This window comes from Sander vitreus, chromosome 6, assembly GCF_031162955.1.
Source record: "Sander vitreus isolate 19-12246 chromosome 6, sanVit1, whole genome shotgun sequence".
In the NCBI taxonomy this organism is placed as follows: domain Eukaryota; kingdom Metazoa; phylum Chordata; class Actinopteri; order Perciformes; family Percidae; genus Sander; species Sander vitreus.
Genome location: NC_135860.1, coordinates 12315979 through 12343513, shown reverse-complemented (window position 1 = coordinate 12343513; position 27535 = coordinate 12315979). Strand labels below are relative to the sequence as shown.

At 40.2% G+C, this 27535-nt stretch overlaps 3 protein-coding genes and 1 non-coding gene across 4 annotated transcripts; 2 read left to right on the top strand and 2 right to left on the bottom strand.

The window, feature by feature from the left end:
• Nucleotides 1-1096: 1096 nt before the first annotated feature.
• Nucleotides 1097-2351, bottom strand: LOC144518956 (uncharacterized). The gene is made up of 2 exons (XM_078251840.1): nt 2090-2351; nt 1097-1986 (listed from the first exon to the last, which is right to left on the bottom strand). Exons 1-2 carry the CDS (start codon nt 2250-2252, stop codon nt 1322-1324), a joined length of 828 nt encoding a protein of 275 aa, XP_078107966.1. The 5' UTR covers nt 2253-2351; the 3' UTR covers nt 1097-1321.
• A 1751-nt stretch (nt 2352-4102) lies between these two features.
• tpi1b (triosephosphate isomerase 1b) lies at nt 4103-8058 on the bottom strand. Its single transcript, XM_078252606.1, has 7 exons — nt 7852-8058; nt 5787-5910; nt 5537-5621; nt 5260-5392; nt 5079-5164; nt 4903-4990; nt 4103-4809 (listed from the first exon to the last, which is right to left on the bottom strand). The coding sequence occupies exons 1-7, from the start codon at nt 7958-7960 to the stop codon at nt 4691-4693; spliced, it is 744 nt and encodes a 247-aa protein (XP_078108732.1). The 5' UTR covers nt 7961-8058; the 3' UTR covers nt 4103-4690.
• A 1294-nt stretch (nt 8059-9352) lies between these two features.
• Nucleotides 9353-9409, top strand: LOC144520141 (U7 small nuclear RNA). Its single transcript, XR_013502189.1, has one exon. It is a non-coding gene; the product is annotated as a U7 small nuclear RNA (small nuclear RNA).
• A 1162-nt stretch (nt 9410-10571) lies between these two features.
• lpcat3 (lysophosphatidylcholine acyltransferase 3) lies at nt 10572-26683 on the top strand. The gene is made up of 13 exons (XM_078252605.1): nt 10572-10915; nt 13335-13442; nt 14869-14975; nt 15514-15607; nt 16318-16355; nt 18643-18821; nt 18985-19093; nt 19192-19278; nt 19580-19743; nt 23227-23374; nt 23638-23793; nt 24474-24617; nt 24730-26683. Exons 1-12 carry the CDS (start codon nt 10831-10833, stop codon nt 24591-24593), a joined length of 1395 nt encoding a protein of 464 aa, XP_078108731.1. The 5' UTR covers nt 10572-10830; the 3' UTR covers nt 24594-24617; nt 24730-26683.
• The last annotated feature ends 852 nt before the right edge of the window (nt 26684-27535 follow it).

Here is a 27535-nt window from a genome sequence, read left to right as displayed (position 1 = left end):
TAAATAAACCTGAACATTAGACCCCTAAAGATCTCATCCCAAAACCATGGGCTTTGATATGCTGCTATAAAAGCATCCTCTCTCCTCAAAAAGAAAGACTTTCCACAACACTTTTGGAACCTGGTCGCAGGAATTTGCTGCCATTCAGCCACATGAGCATTAGTGAAGTTGGATACTGATGTTCGGTGATAAGGCCTGGCAGAAAGTCAGCGTTCCAGTTCATCCCAAATGTGTTGGATGGAGTTGAGGTCAGACCAAGTTCTTCCACAACACACTCAGAAGAGTAGCCTATCCTCATTTTATACACTCTTTATGTCACAACAGCTAAGGGCTTTCCCACATTTTTGCTATAAAGTTGGAACTACATGGGCTTTTTTCTGGCAGACATTTGACTTGTCAAAGTAGGAAAATCACAGGTGTTACTAATAACATTAACAATGGCTCGAGTGTTCCAATGAGCCATGATGGCGAGCCAGCATGCACAACACCAAGACCCTGAAAACAAAGCAGAATAATGTATTTATTATATTTTTGAATTATAATTCATTTGTAAGCATCACTTTATTATTGCAGCTGGTTAAGGTGGAGCTAGTTTTAACTACTTTAAAAACTGCAGGGTAACTTAATATATAACAATGCATCATCATTTGTTTGTTGATTATATTTTGTGTTAATAATGTGAATATGTAAAGTAAATAGTAACTATAGCTTTCACATAAATGTAGTGGAGTAGAAGTATAAAGTAGCAGAAAATGGAAACACTCAAGTAAAGTACAAGTACCTCAACATTTTAAATGTACTTAGTTGCTTTCCACCACTGGGAATAAGGGGTTATCTCTGAATGAATAGTTTGACTGTAAGAAGGCTACTGACTGAGGGTACAGTTCCCAGAAAAGTACATACTCAGTACATTAGACACTGGAGTCTTAACACTGCCAGATACTGTAGATTGATGTGAAATTGTGAATGAAATGCTGTTACTGCCACCTTCTGGAGTACTGTGCAACTTCTTATGTTCCTGCAGCAGAAAGCAGAATACTTTAAACAATACCAAAAAAAGAGTATTTACAAGTATAAAACACCAGAACAAAGAAGGTAGTGTCTTTTCTATGTTTAGTTGTAAATGATGTTGTGCATGGACCTCATTTAGCCTTGTAAGCCAGTAAATGATGTGCAAATGAGTTGTAGAAATACATTCACAGACATATCTTTTTATAAATACATTATGGTAAATGTATTCTTACAAAATAAATATGTATCATAGATGACTACACAGTAACAACATGAATAATCTATTGGACATTAGTGTATTTTCAATGAGTCATATATTCTCTCTCTTATGCACACTTCGCATGTGCCTGCCAAGAGACTCCATCCATTTGAAGGATTTACTACAATAATTACAGACAAAGTGTTTCCCTTCAGTGTGGATCGTCTGGTGTCTGTTCAGAGCGCTCGTTGTGATGAAAGTCTTTCTGCATAGTTCACATATGTAAGGCCTCTCTCCTGTGTGTGTCCTGATATGAGCTGCGAGGTGGGAGCAGTTACTGAAACGCTTTTCACAAAAGCAGCAGTAGGCTTTGTCTTTGCTCTCCTCGCAGTGGTTGTTGTGGTAGGGGTGGAAGGGCAAGGTGGGGTCCTGCAGGCTGCTTTTAAGGCTGGAAGGAGACAAGATGAAGTCTTTGATGTCTGATTCAAGGCTTTCGAGCTGCTCTGCATTGTGACCCATCCAGAAATCCCTGTGACTCTTCAGCTGCTGCGGCTCCTTCTTCACCTGTGAGGGCTCTGGATGCTCCTCCTGCTCCATGCTGCTGCCCCCATCCTCCTCACAGTGCTGGGACTTAGGAGGCTCCACTGCAGGGACTGATTGATGCTGCTGCTGCTGCTGCTGAGGAAGAGGAGGAGGAGGAGGAGGAGGATGGTGGTGGTGGTGATGATGGGTGAGCTGCTGCAGCTGGGCTCCGAGGCACATATCCAACCTTGGCTCTAGGTAAAAGACAAATGATAACACCACAATCATGCAATTTATCTACAAAATAACGCAAGGCTGCATTATGTTTGGATGCACTCAGCTTCCATTCAAACCAACCTGACTTGAGAAGCTTAAGCTGCATCCTGAGACGACTGATTTCTAAATCTTTTGAATGAGAAACCTCCTCTTTGTACTCGGCGATTGTCTTTTCAACAGCTCCAAATATCTCCTCCGCGGTTGCTGTCAGTCTCTCGATGAGAAACGCTTTCAGTGACTGCATTTTGGACGTTTATAAATAAATAAAAAATGTAGTTTTCAGTTGCACTAGGAGACGTTTTTGGCGAGTCCCTGAACGTCACGCTTCGCTTGTAAACCAAACACGGACATGAGACTGAGCCACTCAAAGTGTTCCATGTGATACACTACCGCCCCCTGCTGGACCGGGGTGTAAACACACCAAGCTGGAGATGGGGTGGACAAAATAAAAGGAACACAGCGCAATACATTAACACATTTGTTGACTCAACTGATTTTAAACCTCACAAAAGTTGTACTTATTAAAAAGGCTATTGTATATAAATGTGGTTACTCAAATGGAAAGTTTCGTTGCTACTTTAAAGGGAAATACAATTTATTTTATGATACGTGGCAATCAGTCTTAATTCTACCGCTACCGAGCGAAATTTTGGGTTTGATTATATGCGGAAAAACTAAAGTCAAATGAAATCAATTCTGGATTACCAAATGGGCAAAGAGGGCAACTTGTCATGCAGGGACTCTCAGGGGCCCTGAAGTATAGTCTGGGAGGCAATTACTTGGTGGTGATTGTATTACAAATTTGTTTGGCAGTATGCGCCATGAAAAGCACAAATAAAAAAACTGAAATGGTAAGCACAAAAAGGTGGCTCCTACATTTTTTGTAAAATCTTGAATCCTTTTCTTATTCTGTAGAGGGGTCCAGGTCCAAAATCTATTTCAATTTGAAAAATATTTCTTCTTAATGAAAGTGGGGTTTAATCAAATAATCACAAACCTGCAGCAGGGTAATATTTCATTACAGGAGTACTGGCAAAATGGTAAAATGCTTTGAAATGTGTTGTCTGGATTGTGCCTGTTCCAAGTATTTGTGGTACTATCTAAATATTTACTACCTACTATATCATAAGCCATTGCATTGAATTACATCATATTCTACAAGCACTCATGTTATTTTGTCTCCTGTACATACCTATGTCATTGTAGTCATTGGAGGTGGTTCAGTCCTGTGGCTGTTTCAACACACTATACGCAAATATTTGGTCCAAACTGAGTGTTTGCTGAAGATAGACATGCAGATTGTGATTGTGTTTGAGATTTTTACCTCAACCTGAGCTCCAAGATGGTTTCTGTAGTCAGTGCAGCAGTTGTCCAGTACAATGAAAGTGTTGTGTGAATCAGGGAGTGAGAAATAGTGTTGGAAGTTAGTTAAAAACCCAACCAGGCTAAAATCTGAGAGCACTATTTAAAACAAACGTGTTAAAACAAACAAGATGTGGTGACCAAAATGCTTAATGTGCTTTATTTTACACTCCAATGAACATAAGTTTGTTTCCAAGTTTGTAAATTGGCAAAGCTACAATTTCACACCCCCCTCCCTAAATACATGAGTCTTTCACTGCTGTGTGTCTGCGATAAAAATAGCAGTCTAATGCTTCTCCACATGGCATTGTCTCAGAAGGGAGGTCACTTCTGCAATTAGATACTCTCTCGCTCTGCCATCCTGAGAATACCACTGGGATTACCATCATCTGTATATGATGACACAGGAGGTTATGAAACCCTATTGGTATAAAAACACAAGTAGACATCCCTATAAAATATAGGCACTATTATTACATGTCATTTAGCTGACGCTTTTTATCCAAAGCAACTTTCAATTGCTATATCTGTCAGAGGTTGCACGCCTCTGGAGCAACTAGGGGTTAAGGGTCTTGCTCAGGGACACATTGGTTGATGTATTGCAGTGGGAATCGAACCCAGGTCTCCCACCCCAGAGGCATGGGTCATATCCACTGTGCCATCACCACTATGGAAAGTCAAGGGATAAACCTAGTCAAGAAAAAAGCAAAACAAGACACAACACACTTAAAACAGTCTCTAAACGGTTTATTGTGTTTCCTTACAGCCTTCCTACCCTTCTAATCGTCGGCCATGACACAATGTGATTAACACGTAATGGACGCTTCCCTCTTGGCAAAGAACCAATGAGAGCGGATCATGCACATCTACAGGGAGGTAAAAGCCACAAACCATTATTACACAAAAGAGACATTGATATTAAAGAGACAAATACATCCGATTGACAAAAAGCTGTGACACTGTTCACCCAAAAAAAAAAAAGTTGGCAAACTTTTCAAAGTAAAGGCGAGGACTGGCCGTCCACCTCAAGGTTTAATAATTGTCAAGTATTTCTAGCTTGAGCACTTGGTGTAAAGTTATTATGCACACAGAACTCTTTTCAGTGCGGTACAGTGCATGGGTCAACCTGTCCCTTTTCTTCATGACAAATATACCAACAAAAAGAAAAAAAAAGGAGGGAATGACATCATTACACAAATACTTTTAAATAAAAAAGGGGAAGAGGACTGAGTGCTGAGAGTGAGGGGGTGATGGAACTGGATCGTCTGAACGGAGCTGGCCTCTGATCTGGACGTGGTCACATTGCAGTTGTCCGGGTTTTTATACCTTGGCGTTGATGATTTCGACAAACTCTGGCTTAAGGGAGGCTCCACCGACGAGGAAACCGTCGACATCCTTCTGGGAGCCGAGCTCTTTGCAGGTAGCGCCAGTCACAGAGCCTGAGATGAAAAACGGATTCATAAGAAGAGGTTAATGTGGGGCAATCCAAATGAAAATACGAAAATAAGCGCCATCTCGTCACACCGACTGACCTCCATAGATGATCCTAACAGAGCTGGCTACAGCCTCAGACACGTTGGTCTTCAGCCACTGCCTCAGTTTCTCGTGAACTTCCTGAGCCTGAGATATCATACAGGAAACGGACACATTATGGAGGATTTATGGGGAGAGATTACAGTAATCATTTTCAGTGGTTACGTATATTTACCTGCTGTGGGGAAGCAGTCTTGCCGGTGCCAATAGCCCATACAGGCTCATAAGCAAGCACAACCTTGCTCCAGTCCTTTACATTGTCTGTGAAAGAGACGTGTGATAAGATTGAATTTCTATTTCACAAGACGCACGCACGCACATAAAACTCTACATTGAGATCGTCACAGAACGTTTACCTGCGATGAACTTAGTCTGAGCAAAGACGACCTTCTCGGTGATGCCGCCCTCTCTCTCGTCCAGCTTCTCGCCGATGCAGGCGATGACACCGAGACCACTCTCCAGAGCGTGGGCGGTCTTCTGACCAATGAGCTAACACAACACACACACACACACACACACACACGGTGCGTCTTTTGTGTATCCTACTCATGGAAAAGGATGCAATCCTTCCCATTTAGCACTCAGCATCATTACAGGCAACGATAAAGCAGGAGCAAATTAAAAGAGAATTACCTCATCACTCTCTCCGAAGACGTGGCGCCTCTCAGAGTGTCCCAGGATAACCCAGTTCACTCCACAGTCCTTTATCATCGCAGGGCTAAACACAGATAATTATACAATTACCACAAAATAATCAAATCTATATATTTGCAATCTAACCACATAACCCAAAGCATTTTGAATGAAGTTTATGATGAAGTTATCTATCCATCTTTATTAGCTCAAAGCCTGGTTATTTTCCTCTGATGGACACATGACGTACCTGATCTCCCCAGTGAAGGCACCCTTGGCAACTTTGTAGCAGTTCTGAGCAGCAACGCCAAACTTAGCGTCCAGCTTGGACCTGACAAAGTCCAGGTAGATTGAAGGAGCACCACACACCACCTCTATAAACACAGAAGAAAAAAGAAAACAAAATCAATACTTAGGGTTTATGTAGTCCACTTATCAGGACTACAGAGTTCCTCATAAAACCAAATAAAGCCAATTTCCAGATGTGACAACAGTTTGGGATGTTAAGATATTAACTGCTCATAAAAAAAGAGAAGGGGATTCTAGGCCTTGCTTAAAGACACTTCAGTGTCAGTGTGCCAAAATGTGGGCTTGAACACAGGTCTGTCAGTTAAAGGGCAGCCTGTATAACCACTGGACAACCACCCCTGACCTGCTGCCAAGTACAATACTACATATGCACTTCTTCCCACAGTATTTAAACACTATGGGGATTAAAAGAGACAAATTCAGAGCAGTCTTTTCAAATATGACGTTTAAAGGCAAATGCAAACAAAAAAAAGAGTTAACCACCACCAACATTAAAAACAAAAAAGGACTGTGCTGTTAAAGGCTTCTTCACATCAGGCTTGTTGCAGCAGCACTTAAATTAAAAACAGACACCAGATTTGTCCTTTCAACCAGATACATACTGACATATTGTATTATGAAACTCCATCTACTGTGTAACTTTTTAAAACTGATACGTATTGAACTAAACACAAATAGTTTGCCCTCATGTGCAAACATGATTCAACAGCAGTACAGTCTGTAACTATATCTTGGGGTTACCAGAGTCTATATTAAACCTGTTCTCACTGGTTTAGTAAAGGTCATTTCTCCACGGCCACGGTCAGCCCTCTCTGCATTAAAGGTCTGAGTTCAGCCTCCTAAAGGTCGCCTATGTGGCCGCATTCTGCAGAGGTCTGAGGAAAGTCATGGGACTGAGTTCAAAAGGGTAAAATAAAAAAAAACAGTTTAAATATCCAACATGAGAAGAAAATCAGTCTGGGGAGGAAACCGCTTAACGTTGACTTTAAAGCTTTAAGGCAGATAGACCAGTGAGAAAAAGTCTGCTTGCATTGCACTCTGGTGGTGTAAGGGGGTGGATTGATTAATAAAACAGGGTCCAAGGTTATCTGAACTGTGCTAGTCTGAACAGTGACAGTTTGCTCCTGTGGCTGGTCTACAGTACACACCATTACAGTTGCATAACACCAATTTAGGAGGAGGAGCACAACTGGCTTGTGACAGTGGAAACAGGCCTAGACACATTCAATGTCTCCCTGCTTGTGTTCACCGCCAGCAGAGTTGCATGCACTGAATGAAAAAACTGAGCAATGTCCTGATTAAACAGCTGCAGCAGGCAGTCTGCAGGAAGCAGACAGCAACAGAGCAAATGTCTACTGCTGCGTTCAGGTCATAATGGTAAAATCGTAGACGACACAAATGAACAACGGATTGTTTTCTGTGGCCTTCTAGTCTGAGCTGTTTAATACTTGGCTGTCCAACAACTCCTCATGAACTGCTTCAGCAAGTAACTGCGAGGGAAGCTTACAACAGGCTACTGTATTCCTCAGTTTGCTGATGAAAGAGGAGCGACATCATTAACGAGCAGCCTCACTTGAATGCACCCTGCACTCTCAGAGCAGAGGCAGATCCGGCTGCTGGACTACGTGCCGATGCAAACGCACACCCACCACCACCGACATGACTGAAAATCCCATCCGAGCGTCCATCATCTGTATGCCTTTCTGTCCGCGTGGGGTTAAGCGTACACTTGGTTAAAAACGGAAAAATACAGAGCTAACATTGAATGTTACTTTATGAGAGGGTTGAATGAAGGAGATGGAAGTATGTGATGCTTATGGTGTCATTGATTTAATGAATTGCCGAGCCATTTTGACTCTTCGTTCAGCTGTGACATAAAAATGAGGAAGCGACACACAAACAAGTTAAGCTAACTGAAATTGGGGCCATGATAATTAGAAAACAAGTGGCAATAACTATACATGTTTTAAAGGAGATTGTTGTAACGGTTGTTAAAACACACATACCGACATTGGGGTCCACCGTGGCTCCGTTCAGGGTCTGCATGAGCTCCCCCAGGCTTTTCTTGTCGCCGTTCAACTTCCAGTTTCCACCTACGAAGAATTTCCTGCTCATGATTGCGGTTTTTAAGGGGACGTTTGCTGAGGGTTAAAACGGTACCGACAGTCCACCGGGATCTACCTTCTCTGGGATAAGAGAGCGGACGTGAGAGAGTAGCTCAGAGTATTTATGAACATGGAAAAATTAACCCCTCCTCTCTGTCAACTTCATTGGTTTATGGCGGCACGCCCATCATACATGCCGTAAACGCGTCTCCCAATTTGAGGAAGGGGAAGAGCAATATTCATGCTGCGTTCAAGTGCTGTGTATAAAGCGTTTCCACACATGGATTTATCTGTTACAGGGGGTCCGATGGTCCCCATAGACTATACAAATTCAGTCATCGTATGGTCCAGACGCAAAAACGTACTATGGGTTCTTATCATAGACTGTATAATATTATACAGTCTATGGTTCTTATCATATCATGGCGCATTGTGCATAGCATCCGTTGTGTGGTAAACTATGATACAATAGCATACAAGTAAATGTTGTTGGCACCCTTTAGCCTAGATATATACACCAAATGCATGTGATGGAATGTAATTTAAGTACTTTTACTCAAGTAATGTACAATTTTGAAATACTTGTACTTCACTTGAATATATTCATTTTATGCTACGTTATACTTATATTACACTACATTTCAGAGGGAAATATTGTACTTTTGACTCCACTACATTTATTTGACACTTTTAGTAACTAGTTATTTTTGTACATTAAAAAAAAGCATGTTATATGCAATACGTTACTACTAATTTACCCAGAAGTATACAAAGTATCTAAACTTGGCTCTACATTATGCAACATTAAACAGCTCTTACATGTATGTTAATGATACAATTCAGAGTAATATATTATTCTACAATAATCACTGCGAGAGAAGCCATTCTGCATATTGACTTCTTTTACTTTTGATACTTTTAGTACATTTTGATCATAATACTTATGTACTTGTACTTAAGTGACATTTTGAATACTTGTGATGAAGTATTTTAGATCATGGTATTTCTGAAAGGATCTTCCAACACAGCCTAGAAACATGTTGCAAAATACACATAAAACTAATGTTTCATTGATGTATTGTTATTAGGCTGAAAGGCAAAGGAAATGAAGATCCACCGTTTGATTGGCTGAGGCAAGAAAAGTCCCACCCCCCTACATGCTTCCGATTGGAGGATTTGCGTACCCAATTTGCACTGCGGTAAAAAAAAATAGCGTTCTTACACGCATAAAGTTGAATTTTGAACATATTAATGTAATGTTAGTCATAAATATAGACTAAATTATATTTGTGTTGTTATTGTTGTTGTTATTTATTCGTTTTGTTAAGTGGCTTCAACATGACACCATCACAGTGGAGTATGCACTTGGTGTACAAGTACTGCCAGGCGCCATTGAACGGTTAGGAAACTAATGCTCTTTAGATATTTGTCTAGAAGGTTTCTCGTGAGAGAAGCCCCCACGTGTTGTGAAAAGGAAAATGTTAGGTCAACTCCACATAAAAGTATCCTGTCTTTAGTGTTCTACTTAGTTGAATTTAATTCAAGAGAAAGTAATGAATCGTTCAATAAGTGTATTGATTCTGTAGGAGGAGCAGTTTACCAAGTGAGTTGCATGTTGTTGTTGTTGTTGTTGTAGTGGTTGAGGGGAAACTTATTTAATTTACTTTACCCTAAAGGGTAGTTAGTTAAATCCATAATGTATCATAATTTATAAATTGACAGTGTTGCTTTGTATGTAAAATCTTTATCTGCAAAATAACTACCAACTATAGCAGTCAAAAAGATGTAATAGAGTAAGAGTAGCCAACAATATGTCCCCTTGAATGTGGTGGAGTAGAAGTAGTATAGGGAAGTACTTAAGTAAAGTAGGCTATAACTATTTCAAGTCTAAATTTTCATTATAATACAGACATAGATGATATGCTATTCCTAAAACTAAATGGTCAGCAGGCAAACCAAAGTGGCAGACTGAGTCTATGGAAAATGTGTATTGTATTTGTTTTATTTTTATTTTTGTATTGCATTTCACAAGAAATCCCAGATGAAAGTTTCTTCTGCAGTTATGTACAGCTTCCTATGCCCACCCAAGCCCCACCCTACACCCCATGGCGCAGTAATGCTACAATGGTTATTTCTTACAGTAGTTTATTCTCGGGATCCCCAGGTAGTCCATGTATGAGTTGAGGGTTAAAGATGAGATATAGCAGAATACAAGATTTAATTAACTGAAACCTCCCGTGCACATAAACTGACTGAATTGACTTTTCAGTGAAGTGGGAGATATCTTGTGTTTGTTTAGCCGTTAAACTTTCTGAAATGAAAAGATATTCGTAGCCTATATTAATTTTTTTTCCCTCGATGAGAATAGTTTTAATTTCAGTCATGTTTACCTAGGTAACTGAACTTTTTTTGTGGTAAACCATATCAGACACAGACTAGTAAACTATTTAAGGTATTTGTATGTAAGTATTTAACATGAAACGTGAAATGGATCTTGAATTAATGTTTTTCCAGCGTGTCGTCACAAGGGGGCACCATGATACTTTTATGTCACGTATAGAGGGTTAATCTTCACACACTATCATCGTTCTCTAATTGGTATGGAATTATAGCATTCGGTGTGCGCAGATGCAGATAACCTACCATGTGTGAGCCCATAAATCCAATCTTTAACGACATACTGTATACAAGTGTGGTAAAGATAGGCACGAGGTGCGGAGAAGTAGGAGGAGAATCACATTGCTTAACTTTGGAGGAGGTTGAACCACGAAGGGTCTTTAAAAAGCGGAGTGTTCGTGTCTGTGTTTGTTGTGTGTGTCTGCCGTGAGTCAGTATAGTTCACTGAACCGTCGCGAAGAGACGTTTCCGCCCACAAGAAAGATGGCGGCTCCCTTGCTGGAGAATCTGTCGGAGTCCTTAGGTTCCCCGGAGCCAGCGGTTCGACTCATTTTATCTATTTTAATCGGTGAGTTGCGCCTCACGAATCAATACGGGTTGTTCTGGTAGCTATCCGAAATGACATCCATCACGCTGACAGCTTTCAGTGCAGAACTGCTCTGTGTAACGTTAACTGTCACACTCAATGCTAACATAAAGCTCAGTCAGGCTGCAAACCAGTGGTATTGGTCTGCTACTGTGTAAGCTAGCTAAACCATTTTCCTAAAAGCCCCTCACGGGCTTTCCCGAAACTACATGAATATATATTTCCAGAAGGGTTTTGAAATGGCACACACCCTAAAACGTTAAGACTCTGTTTCCTTCAAAACATGTTCGCCAATGGACTTGGCTAGTTTGGTGTCGTGTCAAATATTGTCAACTCCGGAATGTCCCCTCCTTTAATTTCCTAATTGTTAGACTAGCTAACAAACTAGACAATTAGGTCAAGTTAGCAGGACAGTTAAAAAAAAAAACAAAAAAAAAAAAACATTGATTGTTTGCTGTTGGATTAGCCTAATTGAATGAGACAGGTGAAAATAATAGTTCCAATGTTGTTGTTGGAGAGGGAGGGACATGCTTTGATAAAAGAGAATGAGCATAAGGTGGCTGACCTAATATGTCCCCCAACCCTCCCTTTTTCCACTCAGTTGAGTAGAGGGGAGACAGACACAATTTACTTTTTTATAAGAGTTTTCTTTAATTTAGGATCTGCTGTATTATTGTAGCTTGTAACATGTAGCACTACTATATGATTGCTGTCAGGGGTCTCTGTGTGTGTGTGTGTGTGTGTGTGTGTGTGTGTGTGTGTGTGTGTGTGTGTGTGGGTGGGTGGGTGGAGGGCGTCCTCTGTGCTGTCCTCTTTGAACTTTGGTCTGACACATGGACATGTCTGTTTTTCTCTGTGTCACCTCACACCAACAATAGAATAGACTGAACTGAACGTGGCCATTCAGATCAGACTTTGGTTGGCTAATGCCTGAAAACCCTTCAGTTAGCCTGTTGCATGCTCCTTGTCCCAGGGTTGCTTAATGTGCCTTGCATAATATTGTAGCCACATAGTAACTGTGTTGCACTACAATAGTTGAACCTGAAATAACAGGAGGTTTTGTAAGCGTTTCCTCAGCTATACATAGGCTGATGTGATTTAGGCTTTGGTCAGCCCACTGCTTTGCTATGTGTGGCTTGCAATACTGCATAAGTTACTTAGATGATTAATGCCCTACAGTTGCTCCTTACTTGATTTATTAGATTGCATAAGTTTTCATAGGCTAAGACTGCAGTTTTCTATATTTCTCTAATGTCCACAAACCCCATTTGAAAAACCAATGTGTTAATCTGTCTCTCAAGACTTCCAGACTCTGTCTGTGACACTCTGCCTCTTTAAATATAATAGAAAAATAAACTTTCATTCCTTAAAAATGTGACTCCTAAAACAGCACTGCCAGCAAACATAACTCAAACAGGAGCAAGTAGTGCATTTTCAGTGGAATATTTATGGCAGCCCAGTCGTGCATGTGGTGTTAACTCAAAATAAACCACAGTGCCTTTTTTGATCATCATGAAGGAACATGTCACCCAGTGCAACGGTGGGTTTGGACAACAACAGGGGTCTATGGCAAAGAGGAATGAGCTACAGTATATCAGGCTTTGGCTACACCAACAGTACTTGATAGTAAGATTAATTCATTGTTGGTTTTGGGCTTTTTTAATGAGTTTTTTAGGTGATAAGAAAAATATAGAACATTGCTAGCCTTTTAAAGTAACCTAGTGGAAGCAGATGGAAACTTGTTACTTGAATGTTACTTTACATAAAAAAAAGCACATTTTATATTAAGCAGCATCTAAGCTGCTGATGTGCCTTGATATCCACTAATTATAGCTCCTATCTCTTCCCAGGAAGGACAAAGGTGCAGGGACTTGGTCATCCAATCAAAAAGAGTTATTTCAAATGGTGGGATGTTTGGCCCCTCAGTTATATTATATATGATACCATAGAATCTATGGTATCATATATAATATTTAAAAGAAATAATTGAGAGTGTAAACATGATCTATGGCATAGATTATGTTTACACTCTCAATATTTTTTTTTTGTAAAAATGTGTAAGGTGTTTACATTTACATTATCAATAATTGCATGACTGAGTCAAAAATGTGAACAAGTCCAACTAAACTGAACTCTATGGAAATAATTTTGACCATGATGGTGAGTGTTTGTCCTTTCCATAGTCTTACTCTAGGCTGTTATCCTTCTCATTGAGATGCCAGATTTGCAGCAACACACACCACACAATTGTACCAATGGTACTAATGTGCTACTGTGTGTGCCATGCGTTTTTACCAAAAGGTCAGTGTTGTTGATATCACGGGGTGTCAATGGCTCACTTGGCAGATATGAAAGCACATACTGTAGCTCCAATTACTAGTTTTTGTTCTCTCTCCTGCAGGGTATCCCTGTGCTCTGGTGTACCGGCGGTTCTTGTTCTACCAGCCTACCACAGTTATACACTTGTTCCACGCGTTCTCTGGACTGGCTCTAGCAGCATTCAACTTTGGTGAGATAAAGAGGGAGCCTCAGTTTGAAATATTAATTATTATTATTTATAATATTATTATAAATATTCTTTTTGGCAAGTTCCTATACCTTGAGTTTGTTAAGATATGCATGTTGAGTTTGTTAAGATATGCATGTTGAGTTTTCCTGTACACACAAAAGTCATGTTTAAATTGACTCTAACTTACAAAAATGGTTCTGTGTCCTTCTAACAAACTTGTTCGTCCTTGTAAAGCATTTGTAAAGTGAGTTTTTTTTTAAAAACATTTTTAATTCTGCATTGTTTAAATCCATATTGTTTACCTTTTGCTGGTGCATCGCTGCGTTTCTCCTGTATGTGCACGGGACTAATAAAAAAAACTGCTCCAGGGCATAACTAGCAATCAAAAACTCCACAGGGTACCTTTTTTTAATGTTACTTTATATAAACTTTAAATGAATCTTTGAATAACATATTTAATGTAACATCAAGAAGAAACACTTCAACAAGAAGCACGTTTGCTGTTTAGTTTGGAACATAATGGCTTAGGGATGTTTTTTTCATGTGGTTTAATCATCCACTATTGTTGAGTCATTTCTGGGTTGATGAGGAAATAAATGTGGTGCTCTTTAACGGACTACGCCAGCAGGTTTGACAACTGTAAATTCAAATATTGTCTTTATGCATATGGCCCAGACTATTTTACAATATGTAGCTTAATATACAGCCCATAGAGTTCATTGAGGGCTCCAAGTAACCATTATTTTCATCATTAATTAATACGCAGATTCTTTGGTCCAGTTTGATTAGATTTCATTTCATAGACAAAATGATTGATAGATTAATACGCCAGTTATTGTCTAGCTTAATTGATAATGAAAATAATCATTAGTTGCAGCCCTAAGGGCGCTGACACACCAACCCGATTATCGGCCGTCGGACAGTCTGGCGAGGTCAGTGACTCGAGTCTGTTCAGTGTGTTCCGTGCCGTCGTCCGTCACACCATAAAGGACTAAGAAAACCAGCAAATATTCACATTTGAGAACCGGGAGCCACTGAAATGTTTGAACTAAAGAAATAATTGTATTTCTAAATTGCCAAAATGACAGCAATGGTACAAGTGCTCCTCCAGATAGGATGAGAGTGGCATGCTGGAGTAAACACAAACTGCTAACATCGATCTTTCTTTTTTCTTTGTTCTGTTGTGGCCGCACTTGGATTTTACAGCAGGTCTGTTACTTTCTCTTTCTCTTTGTGGGATACTTTTCCTTCCAACCCTCCTTTTTGAAAAGGATATATATATATCATGGATTTGCCTTGTTCTTTCTCCATCTGAACTATGGAGGAAAAAAATGCTGTTGTCATGTCCAGTCCTACAGGTCACACTTGACTGCACTCACCACTCCTCCCCCCCCCCCCCCCCCTCCTCTGTCCATTTATTTCCCAGGCTCTCAGATCTATCACTCCGCAGTATGCATTCTTGTTCAATTCCTGATGCTGAGGCTCATGGGAAGGACGGTAACAACTGTCCTGAGCAGCTTTACCTTTCAAATGGTGAGGTGTCCCGGGGTTTCGTTTTCTTTCCTCTCCGCTTTTCCATGCGTCCAGGCTTACTGTATAGCATTAGCTCCCTTTTGTCCACTGTCACACTTTTACTGCAGTGGCTGAGGTACTGCCTGCCAGTTTATCTGATTTCTGCATCTACATTCTGTGATTTCCTTTAATTGCCTTGCTACTGGCTACACACAGTTTGTTCCATGTATTAAACGGGCCTCTTATAACCAATAATCTTAAGATGTAGTCACATGCTTCCTGTAGGAATTCTGGAGCCTTTATTTTTCTGCATACTTTTGCATTTACTGCTCACACTTAGTACAGAAATACAGTAATGAAACCAATTTTGTACGCAGAATTTGTGCCCACGCCAGACGTCCTTTGTTTAACAGCACACTTCCTGGGATTTATTTTGGCGATTTCCTATTTTCATTATTTCTCTGTCTGATAAACATCTGCTTGGAGATGTTTGATAACACAGAGGTATGCTTATTGGATGTCTTTGTCTTTTTAATCCTGTCTTTCTCTCTTCCTGTAGGTATACCTGCTGGCAGGGTATTACTACACAGCGACGGAGGAGTATGACATCAAGTGGACCATGCCTCATTGTGTCCTCACACTCAAACTTGTTGGTGCGTTGACTACAGCTCTCCTTGCACTCCTCTGCTTGACGAACCCAGTTGTTTCATAAAAGCAGATGTTTTCTCATTTGATACCTAACTATAGGGCTGGGCGATATGGAGAAAATCAGATATTCTTGACCAAATACCTCGATGTCGATATTGCAACGATATTGTAGGCTTGAGATTTGGTGCTTTAACAAAATATCTTTACAATCAGATTTTAGATAAATAATCATCAATCATGTGAATATACTGACTCAGTGGTTAAAGGCAAATAATAGAACAGTCTGGTAAGTTTAGAAAATTACATCACTTTAGTGTAATGCAGCCTTTAAAAGTATTTTTCCTGGTTTTAAAGGCTGCATTACAGTAAAGTGATGTAATTTTCTGATTTCGATAGATATAGAGATATATGTATAGATCTCTCTCTCTCTCTCTCTCTCTCTCTATATATTCTCTATCTCTATATATTACGATATCCAAAATCTAAGACGATATCTAGTCTTATATCACGATATCAATATAATATTGATATATTGCTCAGCCCTATCTTCCGGTTGCCGTTGTTGCAATCTCTCCCTTTACTCTAGTGAATGATTAACACACTGATAAACTGCTGATGTGGCCTTTGCATGATTAACAGTGTTCATTCGAATTATCATGACAGCATTAGTCACCCTAACATAGTTTCTGACACCAGTTGCATTTTCTGATTGCAGGTTTGTCTTTTGATTACTATGATGGCGGGAAGGAACCAGTGAGTTGGTTGATCTCTCTTGCTTTTGCAAGAGAGATCAAGTTTCATCAATCAAGTTTGATCATCAATATGTTGATGTTGTCTGTCTTGAAATGTTCTTTGTTAGAGTTTTGCTTGTTGTATATCTCTGTTACTTCCTGTAATTGTCATTTTTCGCTCTTTTTTTTTTTTTTTCATTCTGTCATGTGTGAAAGAGAGGTAGATAAGTTTTTGATGGCAAGAAAATTTGATAGTGTTCACCACAAAGTAGTAGATGATCACAATGTGCAAATATGCTGCTGCAAGAAGATGGTACTGGCAGCTACTAAATACAAACCAGTTACCTGAGTAAAAAAATGTTGGGTCCTCAAACAAAGACCATATAAGAAAAGGGATATTTGCACACACACATATGGTTTGTTTCATCTGACCACCAAGATATAGATACGTTTACTATCATAGAAAACAAAGAAGAACAACAAATCTTCACATGCGAGAAGTGGATTCCTTAAGATTTTGTCATTTTTTTTTGTCAAAATTGATGATTCATTTTCTGTCTATTAAATAATCGATAAATCAGCTCTACACATATATATATTTTCAGGTATGTAGGAGAATAAGTGAATAGCTAGCGTGGAAACTTAGTTACTACCATAAATCAAAAATGTGTGGGAGCAGATTTTTGTTACTTTGACTCCAACAGATACCATAACCTATTAGATACCAGTTAGTCAAGATAAATAATTCTGTATTGCAATGCAAAGAATACTAACTTGCAGCTCAGAAGAAGGCAGTTAGACACCCCAGGAAAGCTCAATCAAAGCATTGTGAAATCATTGGGCTGCTGGACGCAGATCTTCCCACTAAACTACTAACACAGTATGAAACTAAACCAACTGAAAACAGGACTACTAGCAAGCCAAAGCAGTAGTGAAATAACTGCAACATAACAAAAGGGCTTTGTGCTTGTGAGGAGCTGGTCTGACCCTCTCCTTGGCCTTCTCTCCTTTTATATGTAGCTGCAGTCAGCAGACGCTCTCTATTAAGTCTGTAGAGGAAAAGAAAAGATGATATAGAACGGGGGAAACAGGACACAACAAAGGGCAAAGAAATGGCAGCAGATGGGTTGGTGAAAGTCTTTCATCGCGGTGTATATGTAATGTATCGCAACATCAGTATATATTATGATGCAGCACATTTTTACTGAAACTCAACTGACTAACTAGAAAAAGTATGACAGACTTATTTTTGGCTAATCCGATTCTGGATCTAATACTGTATTCTTCTAAATTAATTTACTTTATCACATTTATGTAAAAATGCAACATTACCCTAGTCTGGCTATCACCAGACCAAGCTCAATCTTTTAAGATTGAACATTAGTCTGGGGAGTCTGCTCTGTATTTATGTATGTAAGAGGCGTGATCAATGGGCATAGTTCAAATGACTCTGTACGCAATTGAATAGTCCTTCAACCAATCAGACCAGCGATCCGGGTGATGCAGCAGTGACAGCGGCATCAACGGGTTGCTGCCATGGAGTGTTGCACTTCAGTGGCCGGCTTGTTGAATGTAAACAAGAAGCTGCTTGGTCGCTTCTCTATTGTCATCATGTTAAACCCGCCAATAGCGCGCCAGGTGGATAAGACAGTTTGTGATTGGTTCCCGCAAATTTTAAGCGGAAGCAGGATAGATAAATGTACAGGTTTCCAGCCTGAGCTGCAGGGCGAAATCAAATCGCCGGCGGAACGGGCTGGGTTTACCCAGTCTAATATTACCCACCATTAAGGTGTATGTCCATTATTGTTGTGTCCCTGGACTCCCTTTACCAGTTTAAAGCTCACTGTCTGTTGAGCAGCTTTTCCTTCTCCTATTTTCATCACAGTTTGTCTACAGTATGCTTTGTTCCTCTCTCGTGCAGTTAGTATATCTGTGACAACTGTTAATTGCCCCTTCTGTTGCTTTATTTCATTTTTATTCTAATGAGTTTATGTTGCGCTTTTCCTTCTTTTGATTTGTGTAAAAACATACACATCTGGTTAATATTATCACTCCAGTACACAGTTTGCAACCTGCAGCTTAATGGCAGTTAATGAGAATTTAGGGCAGTGATATTGGGTTTGTGGTCAGTCAAGGTTGTTTCTAAAATAATCCTTTGTAATTGATTACATCCTGTATCAACTTCTGTATCAACTGTATCAATTGCCTTTGAAATCACATCTTTGCCCTTTTCTGCTCTCTTCCTCCCTCTTTCATATTAATCTCTCATTCTTTCATCATCTTTTTCTTCTCATATCTTTAAACTCCAGTCCCAGCTGAGTTTAGAGCAGAGGAACGCTGCCCTGCCGTCGGTGCCCTCTCTGCTCGAAGTGTGCGGCTTTTCCTACTTCTATGGAGGCTTCCTGGTGGGGCCCCAGTTCACACTGCGCAGCTACCAGAGGCTGGTGGCAGGGGAGCTCACCGACTGCCCTGGAAAGCCTCCTAACAGGTAAAAGAACAAGAAAATGATGAGCGATGAAAAGAAAAATGAGCTGAAAGACATCTTTATTACATCTCTGTAAAATAAGCCAACTGTGCAGTGTCACAGCCGTCTGCAGTTAACATTATTACCTTCCAATCTCCTATCGTCATTGTGTTTCTTTCTCCTCCAGTGTTATACCCGCTACGAAGAGGTTTGCTCTGGGTTTTCTCTGCCTGGTGATATATGCAATATTTAGTCCCTATTACACAGACGCCTACTTCTTAACAGATGAGTATGAGGTGAGAACGACAATATGTTCAAAAATAATCGCAGTGTATGCTTCAATGTACGACGATTCAGAGTTTGTCTAAAATGTAAAATTATGTCCTTTCCACAGGCTCAGCCCTTCTGGTATCGCTGTGTGTTTATTTTGCTTTGGGCTAAAGTCATCTTGTATAAATATGTCAGCTGTTGGGTTATAGCGGTAAGTAGCCTCCTGATCTGCAAGTATGTGCATGAAATGTGTTTGAAAAAAGTGCCAACAGCCTACTGATTTGATTGATGATATGAAGCTGTATTTACATGCAGTAGCTAGCTTAACTCTTTCTGTGAGAGAGCATGAACATACATACCTTTGCATAAATTAATACATGCAGGATTAGATTTATTTTTGGCACACCCTGCTCAGCCCAAATGAATAGGCGCAGTCCCAGTTTATCAGGTTCTTGTGCTTCATGGTGTGATCGTGCATGAGCAAATGATGAAACAGTTTTATTGTGTTACAGGAGGGTGTATGTATATTATCTGGACTGGGTTACAATGGTGTAGTGGATGGTGAGCACCAGTGGAACGCCTGTACCAATATGAAGGTGTGGGTCTTTGAAACCACGCCGCTTTTTACAGGAACCATCTCTTCCTTCAACATCAACACAAACGCCTGGGCTGCCAGGTCAGTGTCGAGCTGGAAATCTGTGAAGCTCTCTAGCTTGTATTCAAAGCAGAGGCCTGTACTACGAATCAAGATCAACATGCCCTGGATTTCTTTCAGTTATCCAGCTTCACTAACCCTAACAACCGCGGTCCCGCATAAGCTGTGTCACGACGCTGGTTATCAACTAGTTCAATCAGCCCAGGGTTTCCCAATCCAGCAGCGCGCGCGTTCACATAAAAGAGGCGGTGTTTGCGCACCACGACCAATCGCAAACATCTACCAGAGACGCATATTTTAAACAAGAAGAGCAAACTATAATTCTACATAAATATGAAGAACACAAACACGTTTTACAGGCAAAATGCAGGAAGGTAAGCTGGCAAAAAAAGCTGACGCTGTTTTACATAAATCACAACGCTTATCCTATAAATATCACTTCCAGTGGTGTAGTCTACGTGATAGTAAGCTCCAGGATTTCTATATAGGCTATCCACTTAAAAATGCCCAATGGCACGTAACAACATAGGCTACTTTCCATTATATTTTTGATACATTTTGAATTGTCATCCGTGCTTTTTTCTTAACATCTATAGGCTGAATAAAGGTATTTTTTTTTACCGTAAATTGGTGCATTAGTATATCGGAATGCAGGAAATGAAGTCGTTGATGCTTAAAACTTTCCTGGGGGCGACACCCAGGCCCCCCCACTATGATATGCACCCATCCTCCCACAAAGGCAGATTCTGGCCAATATACAGTACACCCACTATAATAGTATACATTAGACTACACTGGTCACTTCCCCATCAGTCAGGCACAAGATCTGACCATAATTACACTTTTGCTTTCCATGAACTATCGTTGCTTTAGCCTTTTATTTCAGTTGAAACCCTGGCAGTGGTAAGCGATCGTGAGAGAAAATAAAAAAAATATCAAAACATAATTCTAACCGATGTGCGTATTGGCAACACACGGCTGAAGAAGCCGACAAATAGCCTATACGTAATTCCCTCCGCTTAAAAATCTATATCTTTCATAAAGATACCCATCAGTGAATGTTAACGGGGTTGTCGGTCTAAATGTTAAATGTTTTAACTTTTATGAGCGTCTCTCTCTCTCTTACTCTCACTCTCTCTGCGCCGAGCTCCACCTGATCTTCTAAGAACGGTGACGCCGTTATCAACCGAGTATTGATTGGTCAGTAGGCGGTGCTTTAACACCAGTTGATCTCTAATCTCCAACGTAACCTGCTCTCGATCAGGTTAGGTGTTGAGCATGAGTTACCACGGCGATTGAACCCGATAACAACTAATCCACCTTCGTGGTTCAGAAAACCCTGGGTTGAACCTGAAGTTAGCTCGTTAACGGCAAATCTTGCTTCATAGTACAGGCCTCTGGGGTTGTCAAAGTTAAATATTTACTCAGATGATAGCAGTGAAGTATAGGGGATGACCGTTCAATCCAATATGCATATGTGGCAATGCTACACAGAAAAGGAGTACAGTTTGTTTAAAGACCAGAAGAATCATCGCAAGGAGGGAGCAGGCATCCTAAGAAGGGTTTAAAAGTTTTCAGTTTTCCAGCCTCATGCATTGAACAGTTTGAACATGTAACATCATTAGACCAGAGTGACCAAAGCCATTTATTGAACATACAGTTTATTACATGGTTCTTTTCATTTGAATGTATTAGATTCCTGAGCTTACTTAGCTTATGGCATGAGACGCAGAGAGTAGAGGAGAGAGAGTGACGTCTTTCCAAAATAAGCAGAACTTCACTGTATAGCTGGTTGATGAACAGCTTTCATGCCCATTGTAGATAAAATACTTCAAATGCTCTCATTGTTTGACCCACAAAGAAAAGTCTATTTATAGTCACCAATGCCAAGCAGTTTAGTATTAAATGGGTTAAGTTTGATATTGTATTTATTAAAGCTTTAGTGCGTAACTTTTTGATATTATTGAACGTCCGTTACATTCAAGCCATTGCCAAACGAGTTGCTACAAAGCTAATTAAGACTATCAGCCCCACACAACTCTCTCTGTATTTCTCAGCATGAATATGTTCAGAAGATTGTGATTTTCCCATGCAGAAGCTTGAGTGAAGATAATTACCTTTTTTGAAGAATCCATGCTTTTTTAATCCTCCGTGTCCTCCTTGGTACTAGCAACTGCGTGGAGAAGGGGTGGGGGCGTGATCACGGAAGGCTCTATCATGTGGACGCGCTGACAGTGTTGTTGTTATTACTTATAATTCCTCATGGGGGCGACAGAAACTATGCACTATAGCTTTAAGCTTTCTTCCTCTAGAATTATAAAAATGGATGCCTTTTTAAGCATCTAAATACATACAACATACAGTAGGGAAGAAACCAGTGTGAATCAGAGAAGCATGACTAATTCGGACAATATTTAATATATGGAGAAGCTCCTCAAGGGTTCAGTATGCTTCAAACAAGCTTGTTTGTATTAAGTACTGTTTAAAATATTATAGCTGTTCCAAATGGCCACATTCAAAGGCGGGGTGAAAAGTCAGCTGTCATAAAGAGCGGCAAGATGCAAATCGAAGACAAAGTGTCGGTTGTACACATCAAAATTGTGGTTTCAGTACAAAAAGTATCCCCCCAATTTGGACTTGAGGAAGGTGTGTGTATGGGGAGTAGACGCTGTTAAAGAAAAATGAAGTGAAAAATACATTTTCCCAGTTTTAATCCTGTGTCCTTGGGTAAATTGTGAATTTATCTCTTGCTATATATGTCAAAAATCATTATCGGAGTATTTTTACATCAAAATCCCCGTCATTTCTCTTTTTGTAAAATGGTTTCAATTGTACAGCCTGCACTCGGGGGCGTTTAAAAAAGTTTACCCAATCAAATGAGACTTTAGGTGACTCCGTATGGTAGCTACTTCTGTAGCTCCGTATGACGCTAAACTCGAAGCCCGCCCATTATTTAGCAGTCCAATCAAATGTGAAATATTTGCCTTTTAAATCCTTCCTGTAACTGTACATGCTCAAATATTCCGTTTCACTGATAAATATGTCACAGTACAGAAGCTAAAGACGTTCTAATTTTGGTTTCACTGGGACTTTAATGATGTGAAAAGCACTTTGTTTGAAGCATAATGATGCCTTATAGCCCATGAGTAAGGCTTTTAAGCAGTAGTACTCCATGTAGTTATTTGTCTGACCCGGCTCTCTACAGCTAATACTGCAGCTTGTCCACCACTGGATTGAAAGCATTATGTGTGTGCACTGCCACTATGATATTATAGTGTATTCTGGGCTTGCATTGAATGATGAGCACCCTTGAAGAGGATGTAAAGTTGTTGAAATGTTTTAATATAACCTCAGTTGCTATGCAACAACAACTTCCAGGTGAGTAAGTGCCTACCATGCAGGCAGTGATAGCTGGTGTATTAAGCTTTTCTGACTGCCCTTATCCAGATTTATAGTCAAAAAGAAATGATCCTGACTTGTTTCTTTCTCTTTTCTTTTATAAAGAAATGTCTTCAAACGGTTGAAGTTCATGGGAAATAAGACCCTGTCTCATGTGACCACACTCTTCTTTCTGACTATTTGGCATGGCCTTCACTCTGGATACATCCTGTGCTTCTCCATGGAGTTCTTCATCGTTACTGTAGAGAGACAGGTACACTACAGATACAGGGCACAATGGTAACCTAAAGATAATGATGTGCTTGTACAGGAAGATCAATCCATCTGTGTATTTATTTTAGGAGGTGGTACATTTGTTGTTTACCTCCTTATATTATAACTTTGAGCTTTGTCTGCACCAATTGTTTTATTTTTTAACAGTATCATTTTATTATATTACTGTTTTCTTTTTTTTTAATTGTATTACTATAACCATTATGGAATATGTGTCTGCCTGTGTGTGTTTGTGTGTGACAGGCCCTGGCACTCGTGAGGGACAGTCCCTTGCTCACAAAGCTGGCCAACAGCACGCTCTACCCCCTCATCTATGTAGTCCAGCAGTTTTTCCACTGGCTCTTCATGGGCTACCCCCTAGTGCCATTCTGCCTCTTCACCTATGACAAATGGCTCAAGGTAACACACAATTCTCAGAGATCATAGGACAAATATGGTGGCTCTCACTTGTAACATTAAACTTGGGGTGTCATAGTCCAGGTTTGAGGCAACAGGGGAGAGGATCAGACTTGCAATAATTTTGTATTTCGTCATGACAAATCAAGCCAAGTCAAGTCAGTTCTATTTAAACAGCCCAATAACACAATCACACATTTGGCTTGTGGCGCTACAATCTGTAAAGCATATGGCACCCTGTATCCTTAGACCCTTGGAATATGGAAAACCTCCCAAATAAAAAAAATATAATTGGGGGGAAATTGATGAAACAAAAGCGTAAATACAGCGTTCATGTTATAAAGTAATCTACCAGGCATGTTAACTTGCAAGCATTTGATTGGACAACGCAGTTCTTTGACAGATGAAATCACATTGCACTAAAAAGAATGAGGGGACTGCATTTTGTCACACAAAGCTGATGTCTTCCTCAACACGGCCTTAAAAGCTGTTTACTAGATATGCTCAGCAACAAGAGTCTTAAACTTTGAAAAAAGTCAATGGGCAATTTTTCAGTTGATTGACAAAGGCAGGAAACTGGCGACACGTGGGCAGATGAGATAGAGACAGAGCAGGTGTCATCGCAACATTGGATATTTAAATGAGGATTTTAATTTGACTGTTTTGTCCCTTTTGTTTTTCAGGTGTATTCGTCCGTCTACTTCTGTGGTCACGTATTTTTCCTCGTAGCTTTTTTAATCATGCCATACCTCCGTAAGGCGCTGGTGCCTAAGAAAGAACGGAGCCAGACAAAACAGGATTAAAACTTGGTACTAAGACTCAGCATGGTAAGCAAGTGCAGGCCTTTATGTGTTGCCATTTTGTTTCAGTTGTAATGTTACAAAAACAAATGACAAGCTGTGAATACATGTTTTTAATAATATCTCTGTTTCCTTCCAGGTCCATCTAAGGCTAAATATCTACTGAAGGGAACTATGACTTTCAAGGAGCAGAATGGAAAATATTTTAAGGCCTTTAGTAATATATATATGTCCATGTAAAAATAAATTTCTATATATTTTTTTGTTTAAAATGTTAAAGCTTGATTTATGGTTGTGCGGAGGCTCCACACAGAGCTTTCGCCGTAGCCTACGGAAGTGGCCTAAGTTTATACTTGTGCTGTAGCAGGAAAAGTTAACCCTCTCTTTGACTGACATGAGAACCAGGAAATGAGTAGGGGGAAATGCAACGCTACCAAGCCACGGCCGAGCGACGTGCATCGCCACGACGTGCATCGCCGCGACGCGTTAGTTAAATTTTTCGGGAGGTGCGCGTCAGGCTACGGCGTAGGGTCCGGCGTAGGTCGGTGTCTCCACGTACCTACGGCGTAGATTTTACGCAGAAGCATAAATCACGCTTAAGGGTGTTTTTATAAAAAACAATTGGAGAAATGTTTACAGGAAATGACCATCGTGCCACATGGGGTAATTGTGAGCCAATCAGGGGCGATTTCCTGTTTTCTCTTTTGTTTTTTTGTAAAGAAATGTTGGACTTGTAGAACTTGAATGCTCAATGGTCAACACAGAATTGAACTCACCAGTCACAGGTTCCAAGTCTGTCATTGGCTCCGATGTGTTTGTTTTGTATTTTGTTTTTCATCCCTTTCTCTCACATCTACCATCATCATTTAACAGCAGCAGAAAGACATCACAGGATGTTTAAGCACAGCGTGAGCGTATTTGGCACTTTCTAATATAACTATACAAAAAACACTTTCTGCAAAAGACCGATTATGACAATAATAATAAGGGGGGTTTGTTCTCGAAAATGGCTGCCGGTGGTTATACAAGCACTGTAAATCAAACACTGTACACTAATCCCCAACTCAAAAAGGCCTTGTATTAATGAATGTTTTTGCAGTCCATCTGATTTGGTTTTGATTTGTGATTGGGTTAAAATAATTGTTTTTATAGAGTTCTAACAGCTTTTATTAAAAAGAACATTTTGTAGCTTTGGGATAAGATTTCATGAAATAATTTGCATTGTTCTCCTGCCTCCTCTTTTCTGCTTTCTTTATTGCCATGTTTCCTCCTCTCTCTGTTCAGTCTACTACACTCCTATGTTTGCTTTGATTCAAGCCCTCGACCCTCAGCTCTGAAATGTACAGAAAGTGAATAGTTTCAGAAGGAGACACTGCCCAACCATTTACTACAGTTAATCGCTTTGGTTCATACATACTATATCTCCATAAATAGGATGTTTTTTGAATTGTCTCATTTTTTTAACTGGAAGAAAAAGAAACAAAAACAATGTTTGTTTTTACCTGCTCTTCTGTTTGTAACAACAGGTTGTATTTAAAACGTAGAAGCATCCCATCCCACTGGGAATGCCTCTTTTTTTGTTTGATTTAATTTTTTTGGGGGTGGGTGGGGGAGGCTGGATTGTCTGAACTATGGCATGCTGGAGGAAGGCCCAGCACTGGTGCTGCTGCCGTGTCCTCTTGCCTACAGTGACACATGGACAGGACGAACTAACTGTAGCAACAGCCCAGAGTTTAGTAATATTTATACATGGTGATTATTAATTGATGTGAATTGCTATTTCAAGCGACTACTTTTTTGCCTTATTCCTACCAAATGTACAAAGGAAAAGAAAACTTGGGATGGATTTTTTTTTGGGGGATTGATTTTCAAATACTATTTTATAATGTTCATTAAAATGCTGCATTTGAAGCAAGGACTCTAGTTATTGTGTGTATGTGTGTCCCGTTGCCTTCATGAGTCTGACACGAGCACAGGGCAACAAGGGGTTATATGACGTCATTTTGCAGTCTGGTGATGGTAAAATTGAGCAGTGTGATATAGAAGAAGTAATATATATAGGCCTATATATAAAAATAAAAAAATAAAAAGTGTGTGTGTGTCACTTTTTAAGCAGGCCCAGAGCTGAGAACAAACGTGATGAGATGAATTGCTGTGTTGGGATCTGAGTCACTCTCAATGTGCGTTTAACAGCAAAAAACAGCCAGAGCAGCAGTCTGGTGCCGAGCTGGTGGGGGCCGGAGAGAGAGGGAGAAGGACGCAGTGTGGGCGGGTTAAGAAACGCCGAGAGGGAGGGGACGCCAGCGTAATATTCCCACCGTTTTTTCTCCTCCGTAGAGCCGAAAAAACAAGGGCATCCATCGGTCTCTTCGTCTTCCTCACACCTCATCGCCTAGTCTAACGTCAGACATAAATAGACTATATACAGTACCCTGTCATTTCTTCCGCTGCTGTGTAAAGACTCTGTGTGTGTCCTTTCCTCTACCTGGAGGTTTGTTTTCAGCCTGCGGGGGGATTGCCGAGCCGAGCGGCAGGGGCGTGAGAGGCGGATGCTGCGAGCGTAGAGGCTGGGTACCAACCAGGAGCATCACCGCAACTCACCACGGTAGGCTAATGTAAAATCTTGCTTCACCTAACCTTCATTGCGACATTTCCTTTTCTGGCTTTAGTTTAAGCTCTCAACATAATGCAGTCATGAAGCCCAGGCTTAGCCTATAATGTGTGTCAATACCAGCCTCTAATGTAAATCGGCTGATTATTGTCGCATAGCATGTTTCTATGGTCTTGGATGTATGTGTAGCCTGGACAACCTGTGAACAGATGGAGTCCTCTGTTAGGCTACATATTTCCTCTTTAAAACATCTAGGCTATATGGTGTCCTGTAGTCTATTAAAGACTGCAGCATTGGAAAAACGTAGAGGCTTGTTATGTCAATGAGAGCATGA

Excerpts from the sequence above, each read along its gene's own strand:
- tpi1b (XM_078252606.1), bottom strand. The coding sequence starts at position 7,960 with ATGAGCAGGAAATTCTTCGTAGGTGGAAACTGGAAGTTGAACGGCGAC. Across the intron at positions 5,393-5,536 it reads TCTTCGGAGAGAGTGATGAG|CTCATTGGTCAGAAGACCGC; the intron begins GTAATTCTCTTT and ends GTGTTGTGTTAG. Across the intron at positions 4,810-4,902 it reads TGTTAGGATCATCTATGGAG|GCTCTGTGACTGGCGCTACC; the intron begins GTCAGTCGGTGT and ends TTTTCATCTCAG.
- LOC144518956 (XM_078251840.1), bottom strand. The coding sequence starts at position 2,252 with ATGCAGTCACTGAAAGCGTTTCTCATCGAGAGACTGACAGCAACCGCG. Across the intron at positions 1,987-2,089 it reads GCTTAAGCTTCTCAAGTCAG|AGCCAAGGTTGGATATGTGC; the intron begins GTTGGTTTGAAT and ends TCTTTTACCTAG.
- lpcat3 (XM_078252605.1), top strand. The coding sequence starts at position 10,831 with ATGGCGGCTCCCTTGCTGGAGAATCTGTCGGAGTCCTTAGGTTCCCCG. Across the intron at positions 13,443-14,868 it reads TCTAGCAGCATTCAACTTTG|GCTCTCAGATCTATCACTCC; the intron begins GTGAGATAAAGA and ends TTTATTTCCCAG. Across the intron at positions 16,356-18,642 it reads ATGATGGCGGGAAGGAACCA|TCCCAGCTGAGTTTAGAGCA; the intron begins GTGAGTTGGTTG and ends TTTAAACTCCAG.